The sequence below is a fragment of the Hyperolius riggenbachi genome, chromosome 4, assembly GCF_040937935.1.
Source record: "Hyperolius riggenbachi isolate aHypRig1 chromosome 4, aHypRig1.pri, whole genome shotgun sequence".
Lineage (NCBI taxonomy): Eukaryota > Metazoa > Chordata > Amphibia > Anura > Hyperoliidae > Hyperolius > Hyperolius riggenbachi.
The window spans coordinates 188,603,343-188,629,979 of NC_090649.1; the positions used below are offsets into that span (position 1 = coordinate 188,603,343).

The 26,637-nt window shown below is 44.8% G+C and overlaps 1 protein-coding gene and 4 non-coding genes across 7 annotated transcripts; all 5 read right to left on the reverse strand.

Moving 5' to 3' along the window:
- Positions 1–856: 856 nt before the first annotated feature.
- Positions 857–23,344, reverse strand: EIF4A2 (eukaryotic translation initiation factor 4A2). 3 transcript variants are annotated; one of them, XR_011031399.1, is made up of 12 exons: positions 23,236–23,343; positions 17,520–17,565; positions 17,309–17,441; positions 16,939–17,078; positions 10,408–10,576; positions 9,458–9,567; positions 7,020–7,163; positions 6,769–6,906; positions 6,483–6,572; positions 4,536–4,615; positions 4,032–4,168; positions 1,480–1,567 (listed from the first exon to the last, which is right to left on the reverse strand). XR_011031399.1 is itself a non-coding variant. In XM_068281106.1 (11 exons), the coding sequence occupies exons 1-11, from the start codon at positions 23,262–23,264 to the stop codon at positions 1,423–1,425; spliced, it is 1,224 nt and encodes a 407-aa protein (XP_068137207.1). In that variant the 5' UTR covers positions 23,265–23,343; the 3' UTR covers positions 857–1,422. The 3 variants fall into 3 exon arrangements, 2 of the variants coding, with proteins under 2 accessions (XP_068137207.1, XP_068137208.1); XM_068281106.1 differs by lacking the exon at positions 4,032–4,168 and having other exon boundaries at positions 857–1,567; XM_068281107.1 differs by lacking the exons at positions 4,032–4,168; positions 7,020–7,163 and having other exon boundaries at positions 857–1,567; positions 23,236–23,344.
- On the reverse strand, positions 4,244–4,372 carry LOC137505461 (small nucleolar RNA SNORA63). The gene has a single exon (XR_011020074.1). It is a non-coding gene; the product is annotated as a small nucleolar RNA SNORA63 (small nucleolar RNA).
- LOC137505464 (small nucleolar RNA SNORA63) lies at positions 6,625–6,747 on the reverse strand. Its single transcript, XR_011020076.1, has one exon. It is a non-coding gene; the product is annotated as a small nucleolar RNA SNORA63 (small nucleolar RNA).
- On the reverse strand, positions 17,150–17,217 carry LOC137505490 (small nucleolar RNA SNORD2). Its single transcript, XR_011020101.1, has one exon. It is a non-coding gene; the product is annotated as a small nucleolar RNA SNORD2 (small nucleolar RNA).
- On the reverse strand, positions 17,649–17,717 carry LOC137505488 (small nucleolar RNA SNORD2). The gene has a single exon (XR_011020099.1). It is a non-coding gene; the product is annotated as a small nucleolar RNA SNORD2 (small nucleolar RNA).
- Positions 23,345–26,637: the final 3,293 nt, after the last annotated feature.

Sequence of the window (26,637 nt, forward strand, 5' to 3'; positions counted from 1 at the left end):
AAGGCACTGACAGACAGCGCTAAGGTAAACATTGTGCTGGCGACACGCTATGTGTCGCCAGCACTGCAGGGTCTATAGCGGTGAGCAGGGGGGACATGGAGGCACACGATGGGGCAACAGAGGCTGGTCTTAGTGTGCGCAACCAGCCTCTGTGCCCCAATAGTATTAGTAATTCCCACCTTGGGTTCTCTTTAAGCCTGGTACAGCCCTTCAAATTTAATGCCAATTTTACCCCTTCCATGCAGTATGAGGGGCAACATTTTGAATACTATGAATAGGTTATGTAGTTAAAGGGAACCTAAACTGAGAATGATATGGATTTTTCCTATTAAAATAATACCAGTTGACCTGACTCTTGCTAATCCTGTGTCTAATACTTTTATCCACAGCCCCTCAACAAGCATGCAGATCAGGTGCTCTGACTGAAGTCAGACTGGATTAGCTGCATGCTTGTTTCAGGTGTGAGATCCAGATACTACTGCAGCAAATTAATCAGCAGGAGAGCCAGGCAACTGGTATTGTTTAAAAGGAAATATTCATATCCCTCTCAGTTTAGGTTCCCTTTAAGCTCCAATGCTGCATGGAAGTGTTAAAATTGGCCAATCAAAAATGAGAAGTGTTTATGCACCCCTTAGTCAGCATTAGCAGACACTTCAAAATGTAACTTTCTACTTTGGCGTTGCATATATGAACAGAAGGTTTGTGCTGACCGATTCTCTCCCCGTCCCCATCCCAGGGGCATGGTCACCAAAAATTCTCTACTCAGTTTTAATTGCTTGCCTATAAGTGGCTGGAGAAAACCCCCAGGCAAGGAGAACGCAGCACGAAAAAGTCACATTTTACAATTATACGAAAACAGGAGTAAATAGACTATTTAATGCATGTGCAATATAGCAACTTTACATTTAAGCCAAAGACAATAGATTGTTAGGGTTCAGGGTCTAGCACAAATACACTTACCTTATTCAATAAATATACATTGAAAAAAAGATAGGCCATTTTAATTGAGTAAATTCTACATCTGTAATATACAATAAAGGTGTATAAGCTAATTTAACATAATTGGCTGATTTTATACAGCACTTATATCTTTTAGTCCATAAGTAAGTTATTAAGTGATAAAGAACATCAAACACAAACACTTCTCTATATCTAGGAAATAAATGTCTAAAACAAAAATGTAGAGACCCCATCACTTTATAACCCACCCCAACAGTCTAAACTCTGGACAGAGGATAAGCCCGCAGCCGCCCTTCCAAAGAAGGAGACTGTCGCTTCGCTTATCAAAATATCTGGAATTCTGATCCGTTATGAGCATCGAGACAAGATTCAATATATTTCCAAAGAAAAGCACAATGCGCGTCGTGATTCGCCTATTCAGCAACAGCAAGTACGGCATTCACAAAAATCTCATCCCATGGATCAAATCAGATCAGCCACATTCATAGGCATCTCCTCCACAGTAGTATTGTAGAAAGTCTCAATATCCCGAAGTATTCTCTTGTCCTCCTCTGTAACAAAGTTTATTGCCACACCTTTCCTACCAAAGCGACCGCCACGGCCAATTCTGTAAAGACAGACAGAATATTTAGCGCAAATTCGAAAAATAAAATTCCTGCAATGAGAAGGTGACAAACATGCTTGAAGCCAGTGGTTACCAATTTAAAAATTAAAAAGTCAGATACTCCAAGGAGAGTGAAGGCTCGGTCCTAATGAGCCTTCCCTCTCCTCTCGGTGCCGCTCTGGCTCCCCCGTTTGCGTCTGCTGCCGAAGGGACTTCGGTCTTCAGGAGCACGCGGGCTTCCAAAGACGGGCCGCTCTATACTACGCACGCGCGAGTGCATCATAGAGGGCGCTTGCGCATGTGTAGTATGGAGCGGCCCGTCTTCGGGAGCCCGAGTGCTCACGAAGGCTTCCGAAAGCTCCCTTCGGCTGCGGAAGTGGCAGTATTTGACCGAACTGGTCGAATACTCTTACGGGGATCCTGCGCGGGCACCAGGAGAGGAGAGGGAAGGCTCATGAGGACTGCGCCTTTCCTCTCAGGTGAGTATCTGACTTATTTTTAAGTTGGTAAACCTTCACTTTAAAAAGACGAACTTAAACTCAGAACTTTCATCCAATCAGTAGCAGATCTCCATTTTTGCATTAGGTTTCATTAACACTGTATCCAGCGTCTGAAAACCCTGCAAACCTGGACTGTCTTGTCTGTTAAGTTTTTTTAGCATGGCTCTGCTTTTGAAGTGGGTGAAATCTGCCCCTATTTTTTTAACATTTGTATCTGTGGCTCCAGTTTTGGTCTGGGCCCCAAAATTGAGCGATGGACACTCTTTCAAAAAACAAATGTGTTGAACTGAGCCTTAGTCTTCAATTTTATAATTTCACTTTGTACGGTCTTCCACCCCCTATCTTTTGGCAACATTCCTCTTAAGGCATGATCAAGGCACAATCAAAAACTGCTCCCTTTAAAACTATTGGGAGATTGTTATATGGAACAGTAAATTTACATGCTTCCACATTAGTTTGCAAAAGGAGGAGAACAAATTCATAGATCTAGCTACTGCTGCAGCCAATAGCCTTTTCATAATTAAATAGGCACTGAGTAAATTTAACAGTTTTAATTATACAAGAACATGGATGCAACCAGGGATGGGCTCTTGAGTAAGCAACTACTTTAATTCAAAAGTAAAAATGCCTCAGGTGTGACCACGGGAGACAGAGGGGATTACTTACCCAGAAGTCCGTTGGCTTATAAGTGTCAATCCACGTGTTCCATGACTCGCTACCAGCTTTTACTCAAGCCCCAAGGTGCTTGGAATCCCTTGTACACACACAACTTGTTTGCTATTGTTCAAACTACTGATAAGATGCAGCTCAAGTCAATCCAACAGTTGGATTGACTTGCTGCATCTTATCAGGTGTTTGAATACCAAACAACTATTTGGTTGTAACAAGTGGTTTTATAATGGTGCATTTAAAAAAAGACTTCTTGAGCATGTGTATGAGGCTTAAAGCCACATCTACACGCGTAGATGCGGCTCCGATCCTCCTCATCAATCGAGCCGCTAATGCGGCTCGATTGAAAATCCGACAGGATGGATCTTGCTTCCACCGATTCCCTGCTTGCTCCCTGCGAGGGAATAATGGCAGGGAATCGAGCGGAAGATAAACGGCGCCAGCGGGGAATCGAATGCGGGGGACGTGGCGGGCACGCGGAAGAGGCGATCCGCCGGCTAATAGAGCCGCCGGATTGCAGCCTCATCTACGTGTGTAGATGAGGCTTTAGGACTGCCAACAGATACACAAAGGGAACATCTGATTGGATCCTATAGATTAGGGCTTCCCAACCCTGTCAAGTACCACCGATTGTGAAAACCACAAACATTCACAGGTGAGGCAATTTGTGTCAGCAGATCTTAACGGATTCCCACAAAACGTGCACAGTTTGTGGTACTTGACAGGGTAGGAATACCTGCTATAGATCAGCACTGTCCAACTGGGAGCCCTGGTTCCCTCCAGGACTTGTCAACATAGGAGGTTGGAGTCACTGCCAGGTAAGTACTAACTTTCCCCACTAACTGGGATGTTTAGTGCAAAAGAAATGGGTGGGGAGAGACTAACAAATTACGCATTTTATTATGAAATGTAGCCCAAATCTAAGTTTTTGAAGACCAATCCAATTTTCAAAGAAGATTTTTTTGACCTGTATGTTTTATCCCACTATTTGTACCTTGAAAACTCATTGTGGCCAGCCCCCCAAAAATTGTCTGGGTCAATAAAGTTGGACAGCACTGCTATAGACAAGAATCCCATCTACATGCCCATTATTGCACTCAGGGTATTCTTAGGTGTTCAAATACAACATTTGGATCTACTGCCCCACTTTCATTCTGAGTGAGGTTTACTAGAAATCAAATACCATTTGATGTAAACAAGCCAAAACAGCAAAGGAACACATACAAAAGCCAAGGCATTACTACCACATTAACCAGTACCAAACTGTTGTATAATACAACAGGAAAAGTTGACATTACCTTTACATGAATTAGTCCCAAGTTCCAGTGGTCACCATCAGTTCACGACAGCGTGTTTTCTCTGGTCAAGAGAAAGACACACTAGTTCCGCAGGCCACTCAGCAGCATCCTGGAGCAAACGAAACTCTGCTCCTTAGCTATTCAAACATAAAAGTTTTATAAAAAAAATTGCCTAGGGATTACACTAAGTGCCATTTAAAATAGCACAAAAACTGTTTGAGACCAAGCGTCCCTGTCTACTGTGGTGTTCCAGACAGACAGGGATAGTAGGAAACAATTTACTATTTGCAGGGGGAACGACAGAACAGCACTTCCCAGCTATACTGTAACTTAACCTGCATTAAAGAACATTTACCGATTAGAAATGGTAGTTAATGCTTTGGCATTAAGAACCTTGCTGTATTTGTAAAACAGCAGTTTAACTATACAAAGCTTCATGCTCAATAGGAAAACTAAAAATGACAGTCAAGTCAACAATTTCACAATTCCAAATGTTATACATACCTGTGAATGTAGTTTTCACGATTGGTTGGAAGGTCATAATTAATAACCAGGGAAACCTGCTGCACATCAATACCACGTGCCTAAAAAAATTAAATCAGCGTTCAGTTTTAAGCTAGGAGTCTGACACTAACCTTACTGTGACATCGCAAAACTGCAATGTATTAAGCCTTAATGCAATTTTTTTTTTTTTTTTACGGATACCAGAGGTAAAAAGATTGAGAAAAGGGAGGGGGAGCAGGCATGTATGGTGACCTGTCCTGAGGCCCACTGCTCCCCCCTTTGTCAGCTAAATGCCCCCTTGCAACCTCTGGGTCACCAGAGTACACAGCATCAGTACACAGTTGCAGGCCTGACTGCAAGCATCCTACAGTCAGTGACTGTTGGCTGCACACTGTAGGATGCATGCAGCCAGGCCAGTGAACTGATGCAGACTCCGAGTGACCCAAAGGAGGTTGCTGGGGCATTTAACAGGCAAAAGGAGGGGTGTGAAAGCAGCATGCATCAGGACATCTCACCTTACATGCCTGCTCCACCTGTTTCTCAACCTTGTCAGCTCTGGTATCCTTTAACCACTTAAGCACAACTGGACGAGATTTCTCGTCCAGTTGGGCTGCGCACACTCCCGCGGGTCACGCGCGCCCCCGCTGCTGGCCGCTAGCCCACCGATCAGTGAAAGGTATTCTAAATCCTTTTGCTGATCGGACCCCCCCCGGAGAAAAGCCGACAGCGTCTTCAGACGCTGCGGCTTTTCTGAGCTCTGGTCTCCTTTCTTCTGCCTGGGAGCGAGAGCTCCCAGGACTTTGATTCTGGCCATCTTGTGGCCAAATAGCAAATTACACCCCAAAAAAAAGTTTTAAGAATAAACCTATAAATATATTAAAAAAAACCCTGTTTACCTCCCACACCAAAAAATACCCACATACAAGTTTAAATAAAAAAAAAAAAAAAAAAAATTACAATAAAAAAAAAACAAAACATAAATAGTTACCTAAGGGTCTGAACTTTTTAAATATGCATGTCAAAGGAGTATATCAATATGATTTAATAAGTTATGGGCTTCTAAACAGTGATTGACGCAAAACGGAAAAAATGCACCTTTATTTCCAAATAAAATATTGTCGCCATACATTGTGATAGGGACATAATTTTAACGGTGAAATTCCCGGGGAATATGGGCAAATACAATACGTGAGTTTTAATTATGGAGGCATGTATTTAAAAACTATAATGGCTGAAAACTGAGAAATAATGAATTTTTTCCATTTTTTTCTTATTCTTCCTGTTAAAATGCATTTACAGTAAAGTGGCTCTTAGCAAAATATACCCCCCAAAGAAAGCCTAATTGGTGGCGGAAAAAAAAAAAAAAAGATATAGATCAATTAATTGTGATGAGTAGTGATAAAGTTATTGGCAAATGAAAGTTGCTCGGATGTAAAAAAAATTCAACCCTTCGGGCTTAAGTGGTTAAAGGTTGGGGAGGGGGTGAGACTGACATGTACCCATCTCAAGTACAAATTGGTAACAAGCGCTCAATATATATATAAAAAAAAAAAGTTAAGCATTCCTCTAAGGTTTTTACAAAAAATATTCACTTACATACAGGATTTCTGATTTAAACTAGAAAACCTTCCCCATTCAGCTGCACATTCCCACCTGAACATGACAGCACTACCACCAGGTTAGAGGGAAAGGGTACCAGGATCCTGGAAGCTAACAGAATTTTGTACTTTTACAACTAGCATTAATGGTATATTGAGGGGGTACACAGAGCTATCATGGTATTTCAACAGAAATTGTCAGCCAAGAATTAGTAGCAAACTACAACTGTGTAGTCCACTGTGGAACATGGCTCTTAATCTTCCAAAGACCATGCTGCTAGGTACAAGAAAACCTTCACAGAAGAAAAGTCTTTGGGAGAACGGTGGTAAACCCATAAATGGCACTTACTAGCAAGTCCGTAGTGATCAACACACGACTGGATCCAGACCTGAACTCCCTCATAATGACATCTCTCTCCTTCTGGTCCATGTCGCCATGCTAAGAGGCAAGAAGGCAATGTTACAATAAAGTATAACTCACATTAACACTATTGTCTGAAACCAAGCGTCCCTGCCTGCCACAGTGACAGTCAGGGATAGTAGGAAACAGGTTTATGTTAGCAGGGGGAACGACAGCACAGCACCACACTGCTGTACAGTAACTTATCCTGCTTCTAACTCTGAAAATGGCTTACCAAAGCAGATACTGTAAAATCTCTGGCATGCATTTTCTCCGTTAGCCAGTCAACTTTTCTTCTTGTGTTAAGAAAAATGACAGCCTGTGTAATGGTCAGCGTCTCATATAAGTCACATAACGTATCCAACTTCCATTCCTATGACAGGAAAAAGAAAAGCTAAACTGTAAATAGACATTTAAGGTCTAAAAGATAACTTTAGTGCGAGTTCAAACATCTAAACACAAATGCTACAAAACTTGTATTCTTACTTCTCGCTCAACATTAATGTAAAACTGCTTAATGCCCTCCAAAGTCAGCTCCTCTTTTTTAACAAGAATACGAATTGGATCCCTCATGAACTTTTTGGTCACTTCCAACACATCAGTGGGCATAGTGGCAGACAACAGGACAACCTAGGAGAGGGAAAGACCCATCAAAAGTAGCTCCAATGTAAAAGCCTCTCCAGCATCACAGATCTGTACTGCAAACAAGTCTAATCTTATAAAGTTTAAAGAGAACTTTTAACAAAAAAAAAGTTCCCCTGGGGGGTACACAGGAGGTGGAATCCTCAGGGTCCCAATGAGGCTTCCACCTTCCCTGTAGCTGCAGGCAGTACAGCACTGGCTCCCTTGAAGTGTCCCACAATCCTCCCATGACAAACGCTGATTTACTTACCCTTTCTGGGTGGAGATAGCCGAAAGATAGCCGCCTGCGCAGTAGAGCGACCTGACAGTGATAGGCTATTTCCACCATCTCCGAGCGGACAGCCAATACTGCACCTGTGCTGGAGCAGGGAAGGTACATTTTTACATACCTGCCATTTTGGGAGCTTTATCACTGCCACCTTGGGACCAAGGAGGACAGGGGAAGCCTCAATAGGATCCAGAGGCTTCCCCCACCTGAGCTGAGAACCCCTCAGGGGAGTTATTTTTCAGTTACAGGTTCTCTTTAAAGGATAAAGAATTTAATATATACCTGCCATACTGTTGAGATCATGTTTAGTTTTAAGTAAACATTCCAAATAAGCATAACATGTAGCTATGACACAAGTGTTGACAAATCTCACTTCACTACAGCACAAAGCCCATCCTAAAAGACAGAATAAGTTTTAAATCCCCACAGAATGATTCTAGGATTTTTCATAACACCAACTAAGCCCCATAAGTGCCCAGCCCAGGGATCACCCTGCTTAAAAGGTGGTTGGCTTTTACGCATTGTAACCACAGCAGAAGTCTGCCTATAACTCCACCCATCTTCAGAATCTTGCTCTGCACCCATTTATTCAAATATTTTACAAGTGAATGCAGAACTCTGCTGCTATGAGGCTTCTGCCCAGCTGAACATAGAAAGCCCATTTTATGCTGTGGATCTTTCATCAGGTGAAACAAGCTTTCTGTAGAGAATAGCAAAGGACCTCGGCAGTGCTCATGCTGTCAGGGTTTAGAGTTAGGATGTGAAGCGGCCTAAGCAACCCTGAACTGAAAAGGGAACCTAAAGCAAATCACATGGAAACTGCCTCATTTCCTTTTAAAGACAGTTTGCCTGACCTTTGCCACTAACTTTTAGTCAGACCCAGAACAAGCATGATCATATTTTACAGAAGCTTAACTGGATTAGCTGCATTGCCAGCTCCTACACATTAGGCAGGATTATTAACAGAAAGAAGTGCAACTCTTCATTCAGCGTTACTACTATCAACCGTTAATAACAATGGGTATTAAGCCACTGAAAGCTTGCATATATTTGTTTTAGCATATCCCAGATTGAAACAGAACACGCAGACAAGAGAATTATCACTAAATATAATGTATTCTTGTGAGAATATACAGAGAATATACAAAAATTACATATAAGCAAGTTATGATTAAGATGCCAATTACTAAGATATCAGTTATGATTAAGATGCCAATTACTAAGATATCTGCTAACATATTATAAGGTCCACCAAAAAAGATATTGCATGAGATACATTACCAGTTCCTAGAGACCGTTTAAGCAAGAGCAGCAGCCTAAAAATCTCTCTCGTTACCTATCTTTATAATGTTAGAACAAAGAAAGAAATCTAACTCCTCCTGCTGATTAACATACGCGTATGTGAGCACACCACATTCCAGAAATTCATTCTGATGATGTAATGTGCTTTTGGTTTCACTTTCTATCTTATGAGTCATTCTAGGAGACCTTGCCAACTATTAGCTACTTGCCAAAATATTTCAGCTATTAGTTACGTCATTTTCAGTGTGAGAAAAACCAAGTGTGGGAATACATGAGAATAGTTTCACATCATTACACTATGCGTGATATAAGACTGGTTATACAACAGTAATTTTGAGACTATGGGCTAGGAATAAATCAAAAGATATAAATTCATGATATATAAAAGGAATACAATGTTAAATACTTGACAGCATGCTTGTTTCAGGTGTTTGATTCAGACAATGTATGAAACATCAGGATGCCAGGTAACTTGTATGGTTTAAAGGAAATATGGCAGCCTCAATATGCCTCACTTCAACTCCAAATACCAGCTGCCTGTAGTCCTGATCTTTTCTGGCTGCAGTAGTGTATCACCTGAAACAAGCATGCAGCAAGAGCATTTCAAATCCAACTTTAAATGGTTACAATTACTTAAGCAAAACTCCACACTTATTCAAGTTTTAAATTGCCATTTAAGCTACATAGAAGCAAAGGTGTCAAGCTTTGATACCTGAATGTTTGTGCTTAGCTTTTGAAAGATTTCATAAATCTGATCCTTAAATCCACGGCTCAGCATTTCATCTGCTTCGTCTAAAACAAACATCTTGATCCATTTGGGAGCTGAAAGGAAAATAGTCAAAGTAAATAGTGAGACAAAACTGCTTGTATATGGTGTAAAGTATGCATGTACAAGGCAGGACATTTGCTGGGGTTTGGGATCTGATCCCTCAGGTGGCAGAGCTGAGGCTGGACATGCTGGATTCTTTGCAGAGGTGGTAGTTAGAGTTCCATCCAGCGTGTGGACAGGCCTTTAGCCCTGGCACATATAGCAAGAACTGACCAACTATTCTGTTGGATTTCCAGATACAATTGGATGTGAATGTCAGAATAGACATGTATCACTTTTCCATTACAAGTCTGAGCTTTTCCCACTGCTGATTTTTCATCACACCCAAAGCTTAACAGCTTTTCGAATCACCAGCACTTAGAAAGTCTGCTAGTGGGTTCCAGTCCAAACAAAAATACAAAAACTTGCGCTTAAATATTGTGACAATCCCAGAAACTCTAGGCTAGGTATCCAACCCTGTCCTCAAGGCCACCAAAAGTGCATGTTTTGCAGGAAGCCAAACATGCACAGGTGAGGTAATTTGCATCTCAGTAGAGCTGATTAAACTACCTCTGGATTTATACAAAATGTACTGTTGGTAGGCCTTGAGAACAGGGTTGGGGAACACTGCTCTAGGCTAATGCAAGTGGATGGAGCTGAGCCCACAGGAGAGCTTTGCTGCAAAGCAAAAGAATTTTCCTAAGGACATTTGTGAAAGCATAGATCTGTTTTCCACAATAGTGGACTGAACCAGCTCCAACATTGCATGTTACAAAGCTGGTGTAGTGTGCCACATACAAACCTGAGAATGAATTATATGTAGTTACCAAGACTCCAGAAACAGGATGACTTACACAGATAGCGCCGATTCAACATATCGAACACTCGTCCTGGAGTCCCAACCACTATATGAGGTGCTTCAGCCTGTAGCTTCTGCATTTCGTTGCGAACATTTGTGCCTCCAATGCAAGCATGGCATGTTGCGCCCATATAATCACCCAAGGCCAAAATAACCTTTTGAATCTGAAGGGGGGGGAAAAAAGCAGAGATTTAGTATTTTAACATGAAGCAAGCTTATACCAAGTTAGGTTTGTAATGAGATGTGCAATTAAACGCCTTGTATAGCTATATTGGTAGGTTACCCAATGCAAGTCCCACAAGAAAGTCTTGCCCACTGTTTGAAAGCAGAACAGAGGTCTTCCTAGCCCTGCATAAGTACTCACCAGCTGAGCTAGTGTTTGTACAAGTCAGTAATTGACGTCAAATTCCAATGTTCTCCCCAGGCTCTTTTAGCCGGGTGCTCCACCCAGCTAGTTTTGGTGACCACCCGGCTGTCATCGGCTCTCCTCTTCCTATGCTGTAAGCAGAGTTGCTCACAGAAGCACTGGCCCTGCATTCTCATCTCGCCCCACCCGGCTACTTTTTCATGCCACCCGGCTACTATTTCATGCCACCCGGCTGGAAGAAATTTCTGGGGAGAACACTGAATTCCCTAGTAAAGAGCTCCTTCAGCCACCTCATTTGCAGCCTAGTGTAATCTTGTTAGAGCCCTGTATGTGCCTTGCTTCCAAAACAGCAAGATTAAGCAAGCCAGTGTGTGAGCATGACATTGAAGTCTGTTCCAGCACGGCTAAATCCCATCAGCATGGCCACCTCTTTTCTCCCCAGCTGATGAGTACCAGTATTAATTACTAGTGTAGTCACGAGGTAGCAAGGCTGCACTGCAAACACTGAAACTCCTATAGTAAACCTTGCCTCAATTTTTACTGTCATACAATCCTTTAACTGAGATGTTGCAACACAGAAGATGTGAGAACACATTGGAAACAGCTGCAGTTAGACTGAGCTCCTTTTGAGGCACAAGCACTGTTGTACCTGCAATTCAATGTTATCTGAAGCTGTGTGGAAAATGTCAACTATTGGAAAATTATTAAATGGCAATACCCAATTTAGTGCTACCACGTCACAAACCAGACTAGTACAACTATAAGGCATGGAAGCAATTCTGTCTAAAAGCCCATTCTGCCAAGACTGATATCCAACTGTAGGTGCCTACCATTTCCAGGTTAAAGGTGACTTTACATGGGTCATTTTGCATCAGAAGCTCTAGTCAAAAATTGCCCAAAAAAGCGTGCCAGAAAGTTTAAGGCCTCGTTCACATCTGACTAGCACAGATGGCCGTGCGATCCGAATGCAATGCGTACGATCGCACAGCATCTGCGCTGCTAATCCCATCCATTGACAGTGATGGGATCAGCTCTGCACTTGCAGGCAAAATGCAGGCAGCAGTACGCAAGTGCTTCCCAGCACATCGTACTGCTGCGCAGTAGGTGAACGGTAGAAGGGCAGTCTATGCCCTTCTGCCATTCCTGCATTTCAGCACATCATATGTACTTCCACATGTGCACGGAAATGTGTATGATTGACCAAGGCCTTAGATTGAGCAGTCTGAGACACTAACAGGGGCAGGGGTGTATTTGTGCCTTATTTCTGCAGAAAACTACAGCCAAAAGGGTAGGGATGGTTAATGAGATGCAAATAGTTCTAATTGTGCATACTGTATGCAAACTAATGTAGCTTTATAACAGACAACATTTAAAAACATTTTAATATTAAAAAGAAAAATATGCAAGCGGAGGGTATAAAATACCCACCCAAGATTAAATATGCTATGCATGGCCAAAAACTAACTTTATGCCCCTTCAGCCCAATCTACACGATACGATTTGTGCGATTCAATTACGATCCAATTAAATCTGACATGTCCAATCGGGATTCAATTCAACTCAATTTGCCATTGCAAAACAATGGCGAATTGAATCCTGATTGGACATGTCGGATTTAATTGGATCATAAATAGAATTGTAATCAAATCACACAAAGAATCATATCGTGTAGATGGGGCTTAACCACTTAAGCACCAGGCTGTTTCTGTAGTATCTGCTGCGTGGGCTCCAGCCCGCAGCACAGATCATGATTACAGCAGGGCGATCAGACTCCCCCACTCCGTGTGGCAGAGCAGGGGCTCCTCAAAGCCCCCCTCTGCAGCGTTTTCCGTGCCCTTCCCTCCCTCTCCCTTCCCCTATAGGCTGCGCAGGACGGATATCTGTCCTGCGCCAGATAGGATAGGCTTCAGCCTATCAAATGACGGCGATCGAGGCTGGGGATCGCCGATCTCCTTTACAGTGCTGCTGCATAGCAGCGCTGTGTTGATGTAAACAGCGGTGATTTCTTCCCCGCGTGTTTACATTACACGTGTGAGCCGCGATCGGTGGCTCGCACACCGTTCACGGAGACACCCTCCTTGAACTGGCATGGAAAGGCCTCTCAAACAAGCAGCCGTTTACATGCAAAACCACAAACGACCAGCTGCCGCCTATCAACGTTAGCTGGTCATTAAGTGGTTAACCAGTTCAGCCTTCAGTCGTTTTCACTTTATGCATCCGAGCAATGTTCACCTCCTATTCATTAGCCTATAACTTTATCACTACTTATCACAATGAACTGATCTATATCTTGTTTTTTCTGCCACCAATTAGGCTTTCTTTGGGGGGTACATTTAGCTAAGAGCTACCTTACTGTAAATGCATTTTAACAGTAAGGGAAAAAATGAAATTCATTTGTCAGTTTTAGGCCATTATAGTTTAAAATAAAACATGCCTCCATAATTAAAACCCACGTATTGTATTTGCCTATTGGTCACGGTTCTTTCACAGTTTATATTATGTCCCTATCACAATGTATCACGACAATATTTTATTTGGAAATAAGAGCAATGTTTCCGTTTTGCGTCCATCACCATTTACAAGCTTAAAAAAAAAAATATATAAATATTTCATCTTTACATAGATTTTTGGGAGGGTGGGATATAGTGTTTTATTTGGGGAAATATTTGTGTATTGTAGTGTTTTTACTTTTACGTAGTTTTACTTTTTGGCCACAAGATGGCAATCTTGAGTTTGTTTACATGACGACACTGCGTACAATGTACGCTTAGAGGGACATAGCTTCAGAAAAAGCGTAGCTTCCGAGAGAAGCTGTTGCTTTTTCAGCGGGGGAGAGGAATCAGTGATCGGGCACCATAGCCCGATTCACTGATTGCCTGGCTAACGAACTGCGGGCCGGGAGCGCGCGCGATCGGCCTCCTGGACATAGGTACTACGTCCTGGAGGCATAAATGGTTAAGATACCTCTTCCACTGGCTGGAATCAGATTCAATTGCAGCAGTTTTGCCAATCTCTAGAGCACCACATGTAAATCGCAGTGCTTATTTTCCATGTCAACATGATTCATGTTGAATGGCGATTGCTGGCCAGTATGATTCTTTGTGATTGCGCTATGTTCAACGGCTGTACGGCACAAATGCAGATAGTGGAAACTGCAACATGTGCAATTGCAGGTGATTTGTGCTTGTTCGTGGAAAAGGATCCTTACAATGAAGATTTAGGGGCTGAGCAACAAAACCTAAAAAAAAAACCGACGTCCAGATAAGAATCTGTTCATCTGCAGTCTGACAATTCCAGGAAAACTAGTGTTTAAACTGAAGCCAACTGCCAAACCCTGCCAAAAAATTTGCTTTATAATGATCTGCCATCACATTTATACTCCTGTTTAAGCTAGATTTACGTTTGCATAAAAGCACACAATTTTCACCGTTCAGTCATTAGCACATTATGTTAAATGAAAGATTTGCATATAAAAAAAAAATCTACTTACCTGGTGCTTCCTCCAGCCCCTTGCTACACAGCTCCATTGTCCCCTCTGTTGCAGATGCTGACCTCGCCAGGTTTGGCATCTTCTGCATGGCAGGCTCATGCGCAGAAGATCATGGTGAGGTAGTCATCTGCAAGAGGGGACCCTGGGACACTGGAGCTGAGGGACAGATTGGCTGCTAGGGGCTGGAGGAAGCCCCAAGTAGATATTTTTACTCAGACCCATCCTTCAAATGACCAAATTTAGTTTCAAGCATCTTAAATTCTAGTACAACTTAAAGAGAGTGAAGCGAGAATAGATCTCGCTTCAGACCTCATAGCTAGCAGGGGCATGCGTGCCCCTGCTAAAACGCCGCTATAGCGCGGCTTAATGGGGGTCCCTGTCCCCCCAAACCCCCTCCGAGCAGCGGGGGGAGCGCTTCCTGGTTGGGGCAGGGCTAACCGCCGCAGCCCTGCCCCATGCGCGTCTGTCAGACGCGTACCTCCGCCTCTCCCCCGCCCCTCTCAGTCTTCCTTCACTGAGAGGGGCGGGGAGAGGCGGCGATGCGCGTCTGATAGACGCGACTGGAGGCAGGGCTGCAGCCGTTAGCCCTGCCTCCAGGAAGATCAGCTCCAGCGACCTTTTTCCGACCCAGGTTTGCAGGGGGTGGGTTGGGGGTGAAGGGACCCCCGTTAAGCCGCGGGATAGCGGCGTTTTAGCAGGGGCACACGTGCCCCTGCTATATATAAGACCTGAAGCGAGATTTAGTCTCGCTTCAGTGTCTCTTTAAAGAACTTTAACCCAGGATTGAACTTCATCACAATCAGTAGCCGTGAAGTCTTATAAACTGGCGTTTATGAGCACCATGGTGGAGTAGTGGTTAGCAATAGTGCTGGGTACCCAATTTGTATCCCAGCCAGGGAACTATAGGCATGTAGTTTATATGGTCTCCGTGTGGATTTCCTCCAGGAGAGAGTTTCCTTCCACATCCCAAAATCAGATTAAGGCCTTGTTTAAATCTTCAGATGGCCGTGCAATCAGAATGCAACGCGTACGATTGCATGCCATCTGTGCTGCTACCTGCTGATCACATCCACTGACAGTGATTGGATCAGCTCTGCGCTTGTGGGCAAAATGCAGGCAGCAGTATGCAAGTGCATCATAGTGCTGCGCAGTAGATGTGAACGACAGAAGGGCTGTCTATGCCCTTCTGCCGTTATTGCATTCCCCCACATACGCTCTTCTAAATGTGCACGGAAGCGGGTATGTGAACGAGGCCTTAATGTGCCCCCCCTCCAGCTTGTAGGGATTATATTGTGAGCCACTTTGAGGGACAGTTATGTGACCATATACTCTGTACAGCTCTGGAAGAAGATCGTGCTAAATAGTTAATAGCACCTTTCCCATGAGAAGTCTTAAATAGATCAGAGCGGATACTGGTGTATGGCTATTGTGGTGAAACCCCTCCCACAGTGATGTCTGAACCTCACCACATTGTAGTAAATAACAGCAGTTTCCAACTGCTAAGCAAGCAGCAGCCCTCTGTGCATACAACTCAATAAAGTGGATCCAAGATGAACTTTTACTCATTGCATTATGGTGTTCCTTTCCTATTGTTTATAGGGCATTCCTCATGCCAAACACTTTAGATAAGATATATAGGCAAGTTACTTGTTATAGTTTTTCATCTCGGATCTGCTTTAACATTCCTCCGCAATCTGCCAGTACTAAAAATGCTGCCTCCTTTTGATAAATTTAAGTAAATCAGGGAATGACTTAAAAATGGGCAAACACTGAGTACATTTTTAAAAAAAGCAGTTTTATTTTCACTACAGCACGATTTAATATACTTCCGTTTTTTTCTTCCAAAACCTAAAGCTATATGTACTAACACTCTGGGCATTGTATACTAAATATTTGTAGCATTGCATACAAATACTAACAGTCTCCACTACAAATCAATGTTTACATAACCTAGTAGTTCTCCCAACCAAGACCAATTTCTCATGTGCAGTGCAAAGAAGTATACAAGCACCAAAACATTCTTCCTTTGCTTATGGGAAACCTAGTAAGTGCACTCTAACTGGTTTAAACAGTCAAACATGCTGTGCATCTTTCTACAGAAATGCAAATGTTCTGCATGTGTAACAAGGTAAACAGCAGCCCAGTTTAGAAGCTACAACATAAACAAGCATTTAACATTGTGACATGCATGGCAGTAGTAGCTGCAGAGAATGTGTACTGCAGTTTTCATATTGCACAGCTGCATCATCTTGAGATGCCACATTCATTACTATGCTGCACATTAATAAAAAAGCAAGTCCTTAGATATGTTGGCAATGTTCACATTGGCACCAAGAAAAAAAAAAAGGTACCCCAGAGCATTTAGAACACTCCCAGCCAGTACATCTGATGGTAGGCTGGTTGATGCAGTTGCAGAGACACCTGAACACAATTGATATTCAGGTGATCATGAGAAAGACCATGTCTACCAATAAACCGTGTGAACCAAGCTCTTCAGCTCAGGTCCCACTCTGCACCCAGCTTTTTAAAGGTGGAATTTTAAGTCCCAGCTGAGTGCCTCCCCCTCAACTTGTGAACAAGGCCTTTGGTGTTAACAGAATATGCTACTTTATTACAGTTGTGCAAACTGAAACATGTGCAGTACGCACATTTGTAACTACCCTCAATACCTGTTGAGCCAGTTCTCTTGTTGGAGCCAATACTAGAGCTTGGGTCTCCTTGAGCTCAATCTCCAGCTGCTGCAGGATGGAAATGGCAAATGTGGCTGTCTTGCCAGTACCTGACTGAGCTTGGGCAATCACATCATACCCTAAAAAAAGTAGGATACACATTTAATGTTCCCACATTTTACTTGGGTATGTGACCCAATATACATAAAGCAAGTGATCAGTAACAAAGTTTTCTCCATTTCAGGTCAGTCCCGAAAGATGGTTACCATCATTTCACTTGGAAATATTTCATATCGGGACGCTAAGCGCATTCACTATAATCAAGACCAGCTAATTTCTAGCCTCCAACACATGAAAAAAAAAAACATACCTTTAATGCAGGGAATGATTGCCCTTTGTTGAATGGCAGAAGGTTTTTCAAAACCATAAGCATAGATTCCTCTTAGAAGAGATTCTTTAAGATTCATATCATCAAAATTGTCAACGATCTCATTCCAGTTGCTCTGCAAGGAGAAAGCTTAATTAAAGGCTTGTTTGCGCTTTTTATAACAATTTATGGAAAACAAATCTATTCAACCAACCTCGATAACACCATCGGGGTCCATTCCATCTGGGCCGCCATGGTCTCTAAATAAAAAAATAAAAAAAAAAAGAAAGGATTCACTTAACAGATTTTTAACAATGCATAAACAAGCATTTAGGTTTTTAACAAGTGATCAGAAGAAAGCATTCTCTCCATATCAGGTCAGTCCCGAAAGATGGTTACCATCATTTCACTTGTTGCCAACTTGGAATGGGACATATGGAAAAAGTCGTCAAGATAAATTACATTTTCCATAAGCCACAAAAATTAGATCCAGAAGTGACTATCAGACCTCTATAGCCATTCTACTTCCCGTTTACACAGTCCATCTGGTAAGATTGCCCACATACAGCAATCTCACTATAGCGCTACAGTGCCCTTTGGAGGAGAGGGAGAATTGCAGCACTGAACCCCAGGGAGGCAAGTAAATTCTGAGCTGTCTCCAATGTTTCCATGGTGTGATTTTCTGCTTTTATACCCCAAAATGTGGAAATAAACTGCAAGGGAGGTTAAAGTGTACCAGAGACTAAAGTCATCTTATGTTTTATACTCACTTGGGGCATATACATCATAGACCCATGCATGCAACATAGCAGTGACTGCGCAAACCATCCAATAAGGGCCGGTTTCCACTGGTAGTTGCAGCAGTTTGTTCTGCTGTGCAGCCCAAATTGCTAAGGGCCCGTTTCCACTTGTGCAGAATCGCCGCTGACGAAATCGCATGCGGGTGCAATTCCACATAGGTTAGTATTTATGCGACCATGTCACCATTTTAACCATGTCACTGCATGCGTGATTTAAAACAAAATTGCAGTAAAACACGCATGCCAAAACTGCATGCGATTTCCCTATAAAATACATTAGCGGCGATTCGCATAGCGGTGTGCGAATTCTGAGGGCTCTTCCGTGCAGATTTCTCCAGCACAGAAAACTGCTCAGGATTACTGGCAAGTGGAAACGGGGCCATCCACTTGTATTGGCTATGCGAATCCGCATGCGGACAACTCATGCGGATTCACGATAGTGGAAACGGGCCCTAAAACTTGCAGGGCTATAATGATTTGGCAGCTTGCTACATAAAACTGCAGCATGCCACCCAGATTTGCATCTGAAGTGCAATCTGAATGGCAAGTCCATGTTAGGTATAGACAGCATTTCCTCACCCTTATCTGCAGGGAAACTTCAGATTTGTACTGGATTTGGCACTAGTGGAAATCAGATTCAATTAGAGGAGAGATTTGTCTCATCGAATCTGCCCATCATTGCTAGATGTATGGCTACCTGAATGGTTAAGTGTTCAATGCTGGCTCTTCCTGCTCAATAAGTCTGCACCTATTCAGTAGGAGACTGGGCAAAACTATAGAGTGCATCCTAGTGGCTTCAGCTCTGGTGCTTTGAGTCCACCAGGAGAAAAGCAAAATCTAAATGTGACTCATCTTGACCACCTATAGATATACTATAGCAGAATATCCAGTCAGATAAAACTGGTACTTTTTGGCAAGTTGAATCAGGTCTGCATGCTGAAATGTAACCTACTGTGAAGCACGAGGACGGCATGGTTTTTTAGAACCACAATGAAGTCATTTTCTGGAGTAAGAACCTATTCCCAAATCTGCAGTGTTTCCCTGCAGGCGAGAGGGGCAGGGAAAAGGCTGCCCATCTCTTGAATGGCCTGCCACCCATTGTTGCTGGCGAATCACAATAGCTGCACATGGCACAGCTCAGAGATTCAGGCTGTGACTAGCAGAACAGGAGCCACAACCTAATCGGCAACAACCATGGCTTCCAGTGGAAATAAGCCCTAAAATGTAATGCCCCATGACAAAAAGCTTGGTCTCAGACAAACTAAACCGATCCTCCCAAAAGGATAATCCCACAAAGCACATGGCTAAAGCATCAAAGAAGGTCTTAAAGTGGAGCTGAACTCTTGCACAGGACAGAAAGAAAACAAAAATGCACCCTGTATGTATAGAAAGTGTCACCAGTCATTCCCCCTCATTTGTGTTTAATCACATAATCTAATCTCTCCAGTGTCACCTGCCATAGCAGATAAGCTAATTTTAAAGCACAGGATGTTAACATGTCCACTTCCATGATAGCAGGAAGTAGAAAGGGAAGATTTGTTACAGCTGATACAAATCCTGAAATGTTTTTTCTTTGAAAGAAATTATGCTTTTGCGCACCTTTCAGAGTAGAGGGGACATTCTGAGTTCAGGTCAGCTTTAAAGGAAACCTGAGAAATCAAAGTAAACATTTATACGCAAGGTATACATCTAGCAATGATGGGCAGATTTGACCAAGAGACAAATCTCTAATGCTGGGAATAGACCATGTGTTTTTCCAGCAGATGGTTCAATAGATAATTTACAGCATGTCCGATCGTTTTACCGCTAGATTTCTCATAGAAGTGAACGGGAAAAAATCAAGCGGAAGATAAAAATCGAGTGGAAAAATTAATCGAGCGGAAAAAAAAAAAAAAAGCATTGTGTATTCCCAGCATACGATTGTTGGCTGCCCATACACTGCAGACAGATTCCCGATCAATATGCTGAAATTGATCAGGAATTAGCCTTGTGACAAGGGGCTCTATTCTCAAAGAGCCAAAAGTACCGCAAAATTTTAGCGCTAAATTCCCGCCAGCGGTAAACTCCGCATTTTTTCAGCATTCACTAACATTTTCCGCATGTTTGCCGCATGCGGGAAAAAAAGATGCGGAAACAGGCATTATTCATGCGGGAATCATGCGGTAAAAAAGTCGCATGAAAAAGTGTTTAAAAAAAAAAGTTAAAGTCCACCAAGCACAGCCCTTAAGCCTCCACACTTCATTAAAGTCAATGGGATGCGGAATATATCACCTACTACTTGTAGGTGATAAAAATTCAGTAATTAACGAAGAAATGATGCGCCTGAACATCTTTGAGAATTGATCTTTTATTGCGGAAAATACCGACTTTTGCGGAAATTTTACCGCATGAATCCCGCACTTTTATCACACTTTTTCCGCATGCGGAAAAAACAAGCGGAACATTTTGAGAATTCCAACTTGCCGGTATTTTGGGTGCAAACTTCCCGCATGTACTTTACCGCATGCGGGAAGTCTTTGAGAATAGAGCCCAATGCATCATACCACCTTGCCATCACCCCCTAATGTTAAAGGTCGTTACACAACCCCCCCCCCCCCCCCCCCCGTAAGGGCGGTGGAGTCTGAGCAATTTTGAGTATATTGAGTCAGTGGTTTCATAAATGATTTTATGTACCGACTCCACTGCCCTGCCTCCAGTGCAAGTTATACATTACTTGTCCGCAGCCTCTGGTGGCACTCCATAAATGCGTGCCATGCGGTTGCCTAGTAACGTGGCTGCATGTCTGACGTCACCCGCGCGCCTTTACTAGACAACCACATTGGGCATGTGTATGGAAAGCTGAGTGCACCCGGAGCCAGCGGACAGGTAATGTGTAACTTGCAATAGGGGGAATTTATTATGGGACAGCAGCAGGGGTTTCATTGATCTTACTGAAAATGCTGAAATACTGCAGTTACTTCCACGCACCCGATTGAGCAAGTAGGCGCGACATCTTGCAGCATGTGCCATTAACATGTGACAAATTTCAACGCAAAATTTGTCACATTCTCAGTCAAGCATGCACTTAGCGCTTGAATTTTCAATTAAAATAATGGAATGGGATGGTCAATCAGCCGCCTGATGTATGGCTACCTTTACTTGGAGCTTCCTCCAGCCCATCTTCAGGCTGTGGGCTCCCCTGTCTTCATAGGCTGCTCCAATCCACCACTGGCCATCCTGGAATATCTCGGCAGCTGTACTTATGCATGCGCAGCCTGGCCGCTCCCTTTAGGAACCATAGTACTGAACAGAACACTCCTGGCCACAGAGACCGTAACACCACGGCTGAAGAAATCTTCCAGGACAGCCAGCAGCGGTTCAAGGCGGCCTGGGGAGACTGGGGTATCCCATGGACTGAAAGGGGCTGAAGAAGCCCCAGGCAAGTATAAAAGCTTTGATTCCCCTCAGATGCTTTTTAAAGGGAACCTAAAAAACAAACAAAAAAAAAAAAAACACTATGCAGTACCAGCCACGCAAAGCATGTAACCAGATGGCGTGGGTTCATACATGTGTTCCGATCGCATGGCCTGGGTTTGGAAATCGTAACAGGGCCTCAAGGGCCCTTTTCCAATAGCAGCATTTTGCAATCATTCTGATAGTTTGCAGACCGCAATACAGTCCTGCCAGAGTTACTACAGTGTATAATATTGCACTTTGTCTAAGGCCCACTGCACACCTTGCATGATTGTTCCATTCCCAGATCAAAACAGAACTGATCCTAAGATGCAAATTAATCCGTTTGCATCCAACTATTCAAACAGATCAGTTCTGCACAATCCGCTGAACAGAACACAAGTTTCTTGTAGCACCCATTTCTGGACCGTTGAGCCCAGCAGAACAGAAACCGATGCGCTGCATTAGCATTGAGAAAATTGAACATTTCTTCACACTAGTGAAGAATCAGACTATTCCAAATAGAAATACACTTCGGGGTGTGGGTGGGGGTCCTGGGGAAACAATGTAAGCAGTGGAACAGAAAGTGGCAACTGATCCAATTGACCGGTGCTCAGATCCGTTTGCCACTCCAACACAAGTGTGAACCAGGCCCTGTACAGCATTATCTGCCTCCCATATTTAACTTTTCATTGTCCAACGCAGCATATGATGGCACTATATACAAATAAAAATATAAAAAGTTCCAAGCCTCATGATCCTCCAGAGGCCTTCCCAAAGTTTGTGGCTGCACTTGCCTGTGCAATAGCACACTTGCACAGGCTTTGGTGGAAAGACACTACCACCCAGGCCATCAACAAGTGTTGACAGTTTTTAATGACCACCTAGGCAATTGCTCAAACTGGGCATTATTTCCTTTACATGAAAATACATATGGCAGCCTCCATATCCCTCACATTAGGTGTGCCCTGAGACTTTAAAAAAATGTTTTAATCAGTCCTGATCACTGGAAAAATAAACTGTTCGAGGATATGAAAAAAAGCACAAGTTTGCATGGCTGAAACCAAGCTGACCTGATCCCCTTATACACTACCCAAACTTCTTCCCAACTACAGCTGGGCTCTGAGCTCGCACAAGGATATCTGCCCTGCAGTAAGGTGGAGACAGTGCGCAAGGCTGCCCTAGTTTTATAGGTCGATGAAGGAAAGTTGGTAACAGCCAGGCGTCCCTACTCCCTACCAGAGGAGCCCCTGATGAGAACGATGTGCGGGCCTCCCTCAGCGCCATGTTGTACCCACCCTGCGGCGCTGACAGCTCCAGTCCCGTCTCCTCCCCGGGCCTCTACCACAGACATAGCGGCGGATACCGGGACAGACACTAATAGTGTGAGCTGTCAGGCCCGCCCATCTCCGCAGCACACGCGATAAAGTGCGCTGCAGACTACCCCGCTGCAGTCCTATCACACATAGCCAGGCCATGCTGCAGCTGCTAATGCAGCATTGCCAGGGTAGGCCAAGCGGATGATCTCATGCATCACGCAGCACATCATAAGTCCCGCATTTCCAATCCCAGGCCTAGTCCCTTCCAGTGATCACAGCAGCGCCCGCCGGTACCACATAACTCACAAACCGACTCACAGTAACCCTCCGCGGCTAAAGGACTCTCGCCCCGCAACTCCCGCCACTTGCAGGGAAATACCTGGAATAGTCCGCAGAGCCGCCTGACATGATCCACACCACGCTTCAGAACTCAACTGAAAAGGACCAGATATGGTGGCGCCCGTCATTTATAGCGTCGGATCTACATTTCTGAACGGCGCAAGCATCCACAGGCTACATGTGAATACTTTTTCCAGTATTTTGAACATTGCGTTCGGATTTAGAGACAGCGCTAAGGTTTACGAAAGAAACTGAACCTGGAAAAGTTACCAGTTTCTCCTTTAGTTACATCTGTTATTGCGAGAAAGCGGCACTACTTTATCACGGCACTTTCCTCAAGCGCGGAAAGATATTGCAGCAAACTGTGAGTGGGTTATAGGTCTCTAGTCTATACGGGGTTTCTTTCCCCGGCCCGTGCTTTTGCAGCTAGGAAAGGCACGCCTTTCTTGCGGCCGGGGCTTTGACTGACGTGTGTAACGCTGACGTCATATACAACTTAGCTGAAGGCGAACCTGAGCTTAGAACTTCATCTCTGCTCTACAGCATATTAAAGAGAACCCGAGGTGCGTTTAAAGAATGTTATCTGCATACAGAGGCTGGATCTGCCTATACAGCCCAGCCTCTGTTGATATCCCAAACCCCACTAAGGTCCCCCTGCACTCTGCAATCCCTCATAAATCACAGCCGTGCTGTGAGGCTGTGTTTACATCTGTAGTGTCAGTCTCAGCTGCTTCCCCGCCTCCTGCATAGCTCCAGTCCCTTCCCTCCAATCAGCAGGGAGGGAAGGGATGCAGGCGGGGACTGGAGTTCTGCAGGAGGCGGGGAGAGCAGCAGACTGACACTATAGAGATAAACACAGCCAGCTCTGACAAGCTGTTTGTCAGCAGCGTGGCTGTGATTTATGAGGGATTTCAGAGTGCAGGGGGACGTTAGGGGGGTTTGCAGGGGCGTAGCAATAGGGGGTGCAGCGGTAGCGACCGCATCGAGGCCCTTGGGCCAGAGGGGCCCCGAAGGGCCCTCCCTCAACTACAGTATTAGCACTCTATTTGTCCTGTGCTCATAATAATCACTTTTATAGGTGCTATGGATAGCAGTAATCATTAACAAGCTGTTCCCCATCCCCTTCTTTCACCTCTGACACTGTAGTAGCCATTGGCAAGTTTTGGTGTGCCGTATCAGTTGTTATGTATAGAGTGCTAGGGGGGCCCCATTGTAAAACTTGCATCGGGGCCCACAGCTCCTTAGCTACGCCACTGGGGGTTTGGGATAGCAACAGAGGCTGGGCTGTATAGGCAGATCCAGCCTCTGTATGCAGATAATATTCTTCAAACCCACCTCGGGTTCTCTTTAAAGGGAACCTGAACAGAGTAAAATTATTTAAAATAAACTAGAGTGACCAGATTTTTGTAGGCTCAACCTGGGACGGGGTGAATTGGGGGGGGGGGGGGGGCGTCGAAAAATAGGGGGTGCGCAGCGCGCCGCGCCGAAAAATTTGGTGTCTGCAGCGTGCGTGAAAAATGGGCGTGGTCATGACATTCTATGGGCGGAGCTAACAGAATGATGCCACAGCGAGGCATAAGAAAGCAGTGTTTACGCCGTGATGTGGTCAAACGTGGATTCACATCATAGGTGTGCAGAAACTGTGTGATGCTATTTAATAGTATGCCATAACCGCAAAGCAGCAAACACAGCCAACTATGACCATTAAATAATAAATGCAGCAACAGTTACCCCAGACACCACAAAATAAACGCAATGGGCAACATTTCAGCACAAAATAATCGCATTGCGGGCAAACATGTCAGCATAAAATAAACGCAATGGGGGCAAACATGTCAGTACAAAATAAACGCACTGCGGGCAAACATGTCAGTACAAAATAAACGCACTGCGGGCAAACATGTCAGTACAAGATAAACGCACTGCGGGCAAACATGTCAGTACAAGATAAACGCACTGCGGGCAAACATGTCAGTACAAGATAAACGCACTGCGGGCAAACATGTCAGTACAAGATAAACGCACTGCGGGCAAACATGTCAGTACAAGATAAACGCACTGCGGGCAAACATGTCAGTACAAGATAAACGCACTGCGGGCAAACATGTCAGTACAAGATAAACGCACTGCGGGCAAACATGTCAGTACAAGATAAACGCACTGCGGGCAAACTTGTCAGTACAAAATACACGCAATGCGGCCAAACATGTCAGTACAAGATAAACGCACTGCGGGCAAACATGTCAGTATAAAATACACGCAATGCGGCCAAACATGTCAGTACAAGATAAACGCACTGCGGGCAAACATGTCAGTACAAAATACATGCAATGCGGCCAAACATGTCAGTACAAGATAAACGCACTGCGGGCAAACATGTCAGTACAAAATACACGCAATGCGGCCAAACACTTCACCTGCAAGAAAAGGCATTTACTCACCTGGCAGAAGATGTCCCCTCACGCAGCCGGCCTCTGGTGCCTCAGGTGCAGCTCCCCATGGCCTGGACGCAGGGCCGGCCCGCCCATGAGGCGGGGTGAAACGTTTGCCTCAGGCGGCGCTTCTGAGGGGGCAGCACCCGGCCGTCCGTGGGTGTGGAGTGCCGCCCGAGCTGGAGGTAATAGCGGGCAGGAAGGGGGTATTGGGGCTAGCGGCGGAGAGGGGGGTCGGACCCCCCCCTCCCTCGCCTGTGTCCCCCGTCCTCCGCTCCCCTCCAGCTTGTTATGCGCGCTGGCTGGCTGGCTGCGGCTGTAAGAGGCAACGGGCTGGGATCACTCACCTCTTCCTCGTTCCAACGTGCGCTCCACTGACGTCACTTCCTGCGGCGTAGCAGGAAGTGACGTCAGTGGAGCGCAGGCTGAACGAGGAAGAGGTGAGTGATCCCCGCCCGTTGCCTCTTACAGCTGCAGCCAGCCAGCCAGCGCGCATAACAAGCTGGAGGGGAGCGGAGGACGGGGGACCCAGGCGAGGGAGGGGGGGGTCCGACCCCCCTCCCCGCCGCTAGCCCCAATACCCCCTTCCTGCCCGCTATCCCCTCCAGCTCGGGCGGCCCCCCCCCACACCCACGGGGGGGGGGGGGGGGGGGGGGGGGCGCAGCGGCGATTTCTTTAAAGTTTGCCACAGGCGGCAAATGGTCTAGGGCCGGGCCTGCCTGGACGATGTTCAATCTCCCGCTCAGCCTCTCACAGGCAGAGCAGGGCTACGGCAAGATGGCGTCCGGAGGCGGAGCCCTGTACTGGAGACAAATAGTCTCCAATACAGGGCTCCGCCTCCGGACGCCATCTTCCCGTAGCCCTGCTCTGCCTGTGCCTGCCGGAGGAGAACATTGCAGGCTGGAGCGGGGCTGCGGGGAATGAACTAGCGCAGCGTCTAGTAGACGCTGCGGCTAGTTCATTGTACGGTGGCCAGAGTCCCGAGGCCGGGACGTCCCGCTGCTAAAAGC

Excerpts from the sequence above, each read along its gene's own strand:
- EIF4A2 (XM_068281106.1), bottom strand. The coding sequence starts at position 23,264 with ATGTCAGGCGGCTCTGCGGACTATTCCAG. Across the intron at positions 17,079-17,308 it reads AATCATTCCCTGCATTAAAG|GGTATGATGTGATTGCCCAA; the intron begins GTATGTTTTTTT and ends TACTTTTTTTAG. Across the intron at positions 7,164-9,457 it reads AGCTAAGCACAAACATTCAG|GTTGTCCTGTTGTCTGCCAC; the intron begins GTATCAAAGCTT and ends TCCCTCTCCTAG.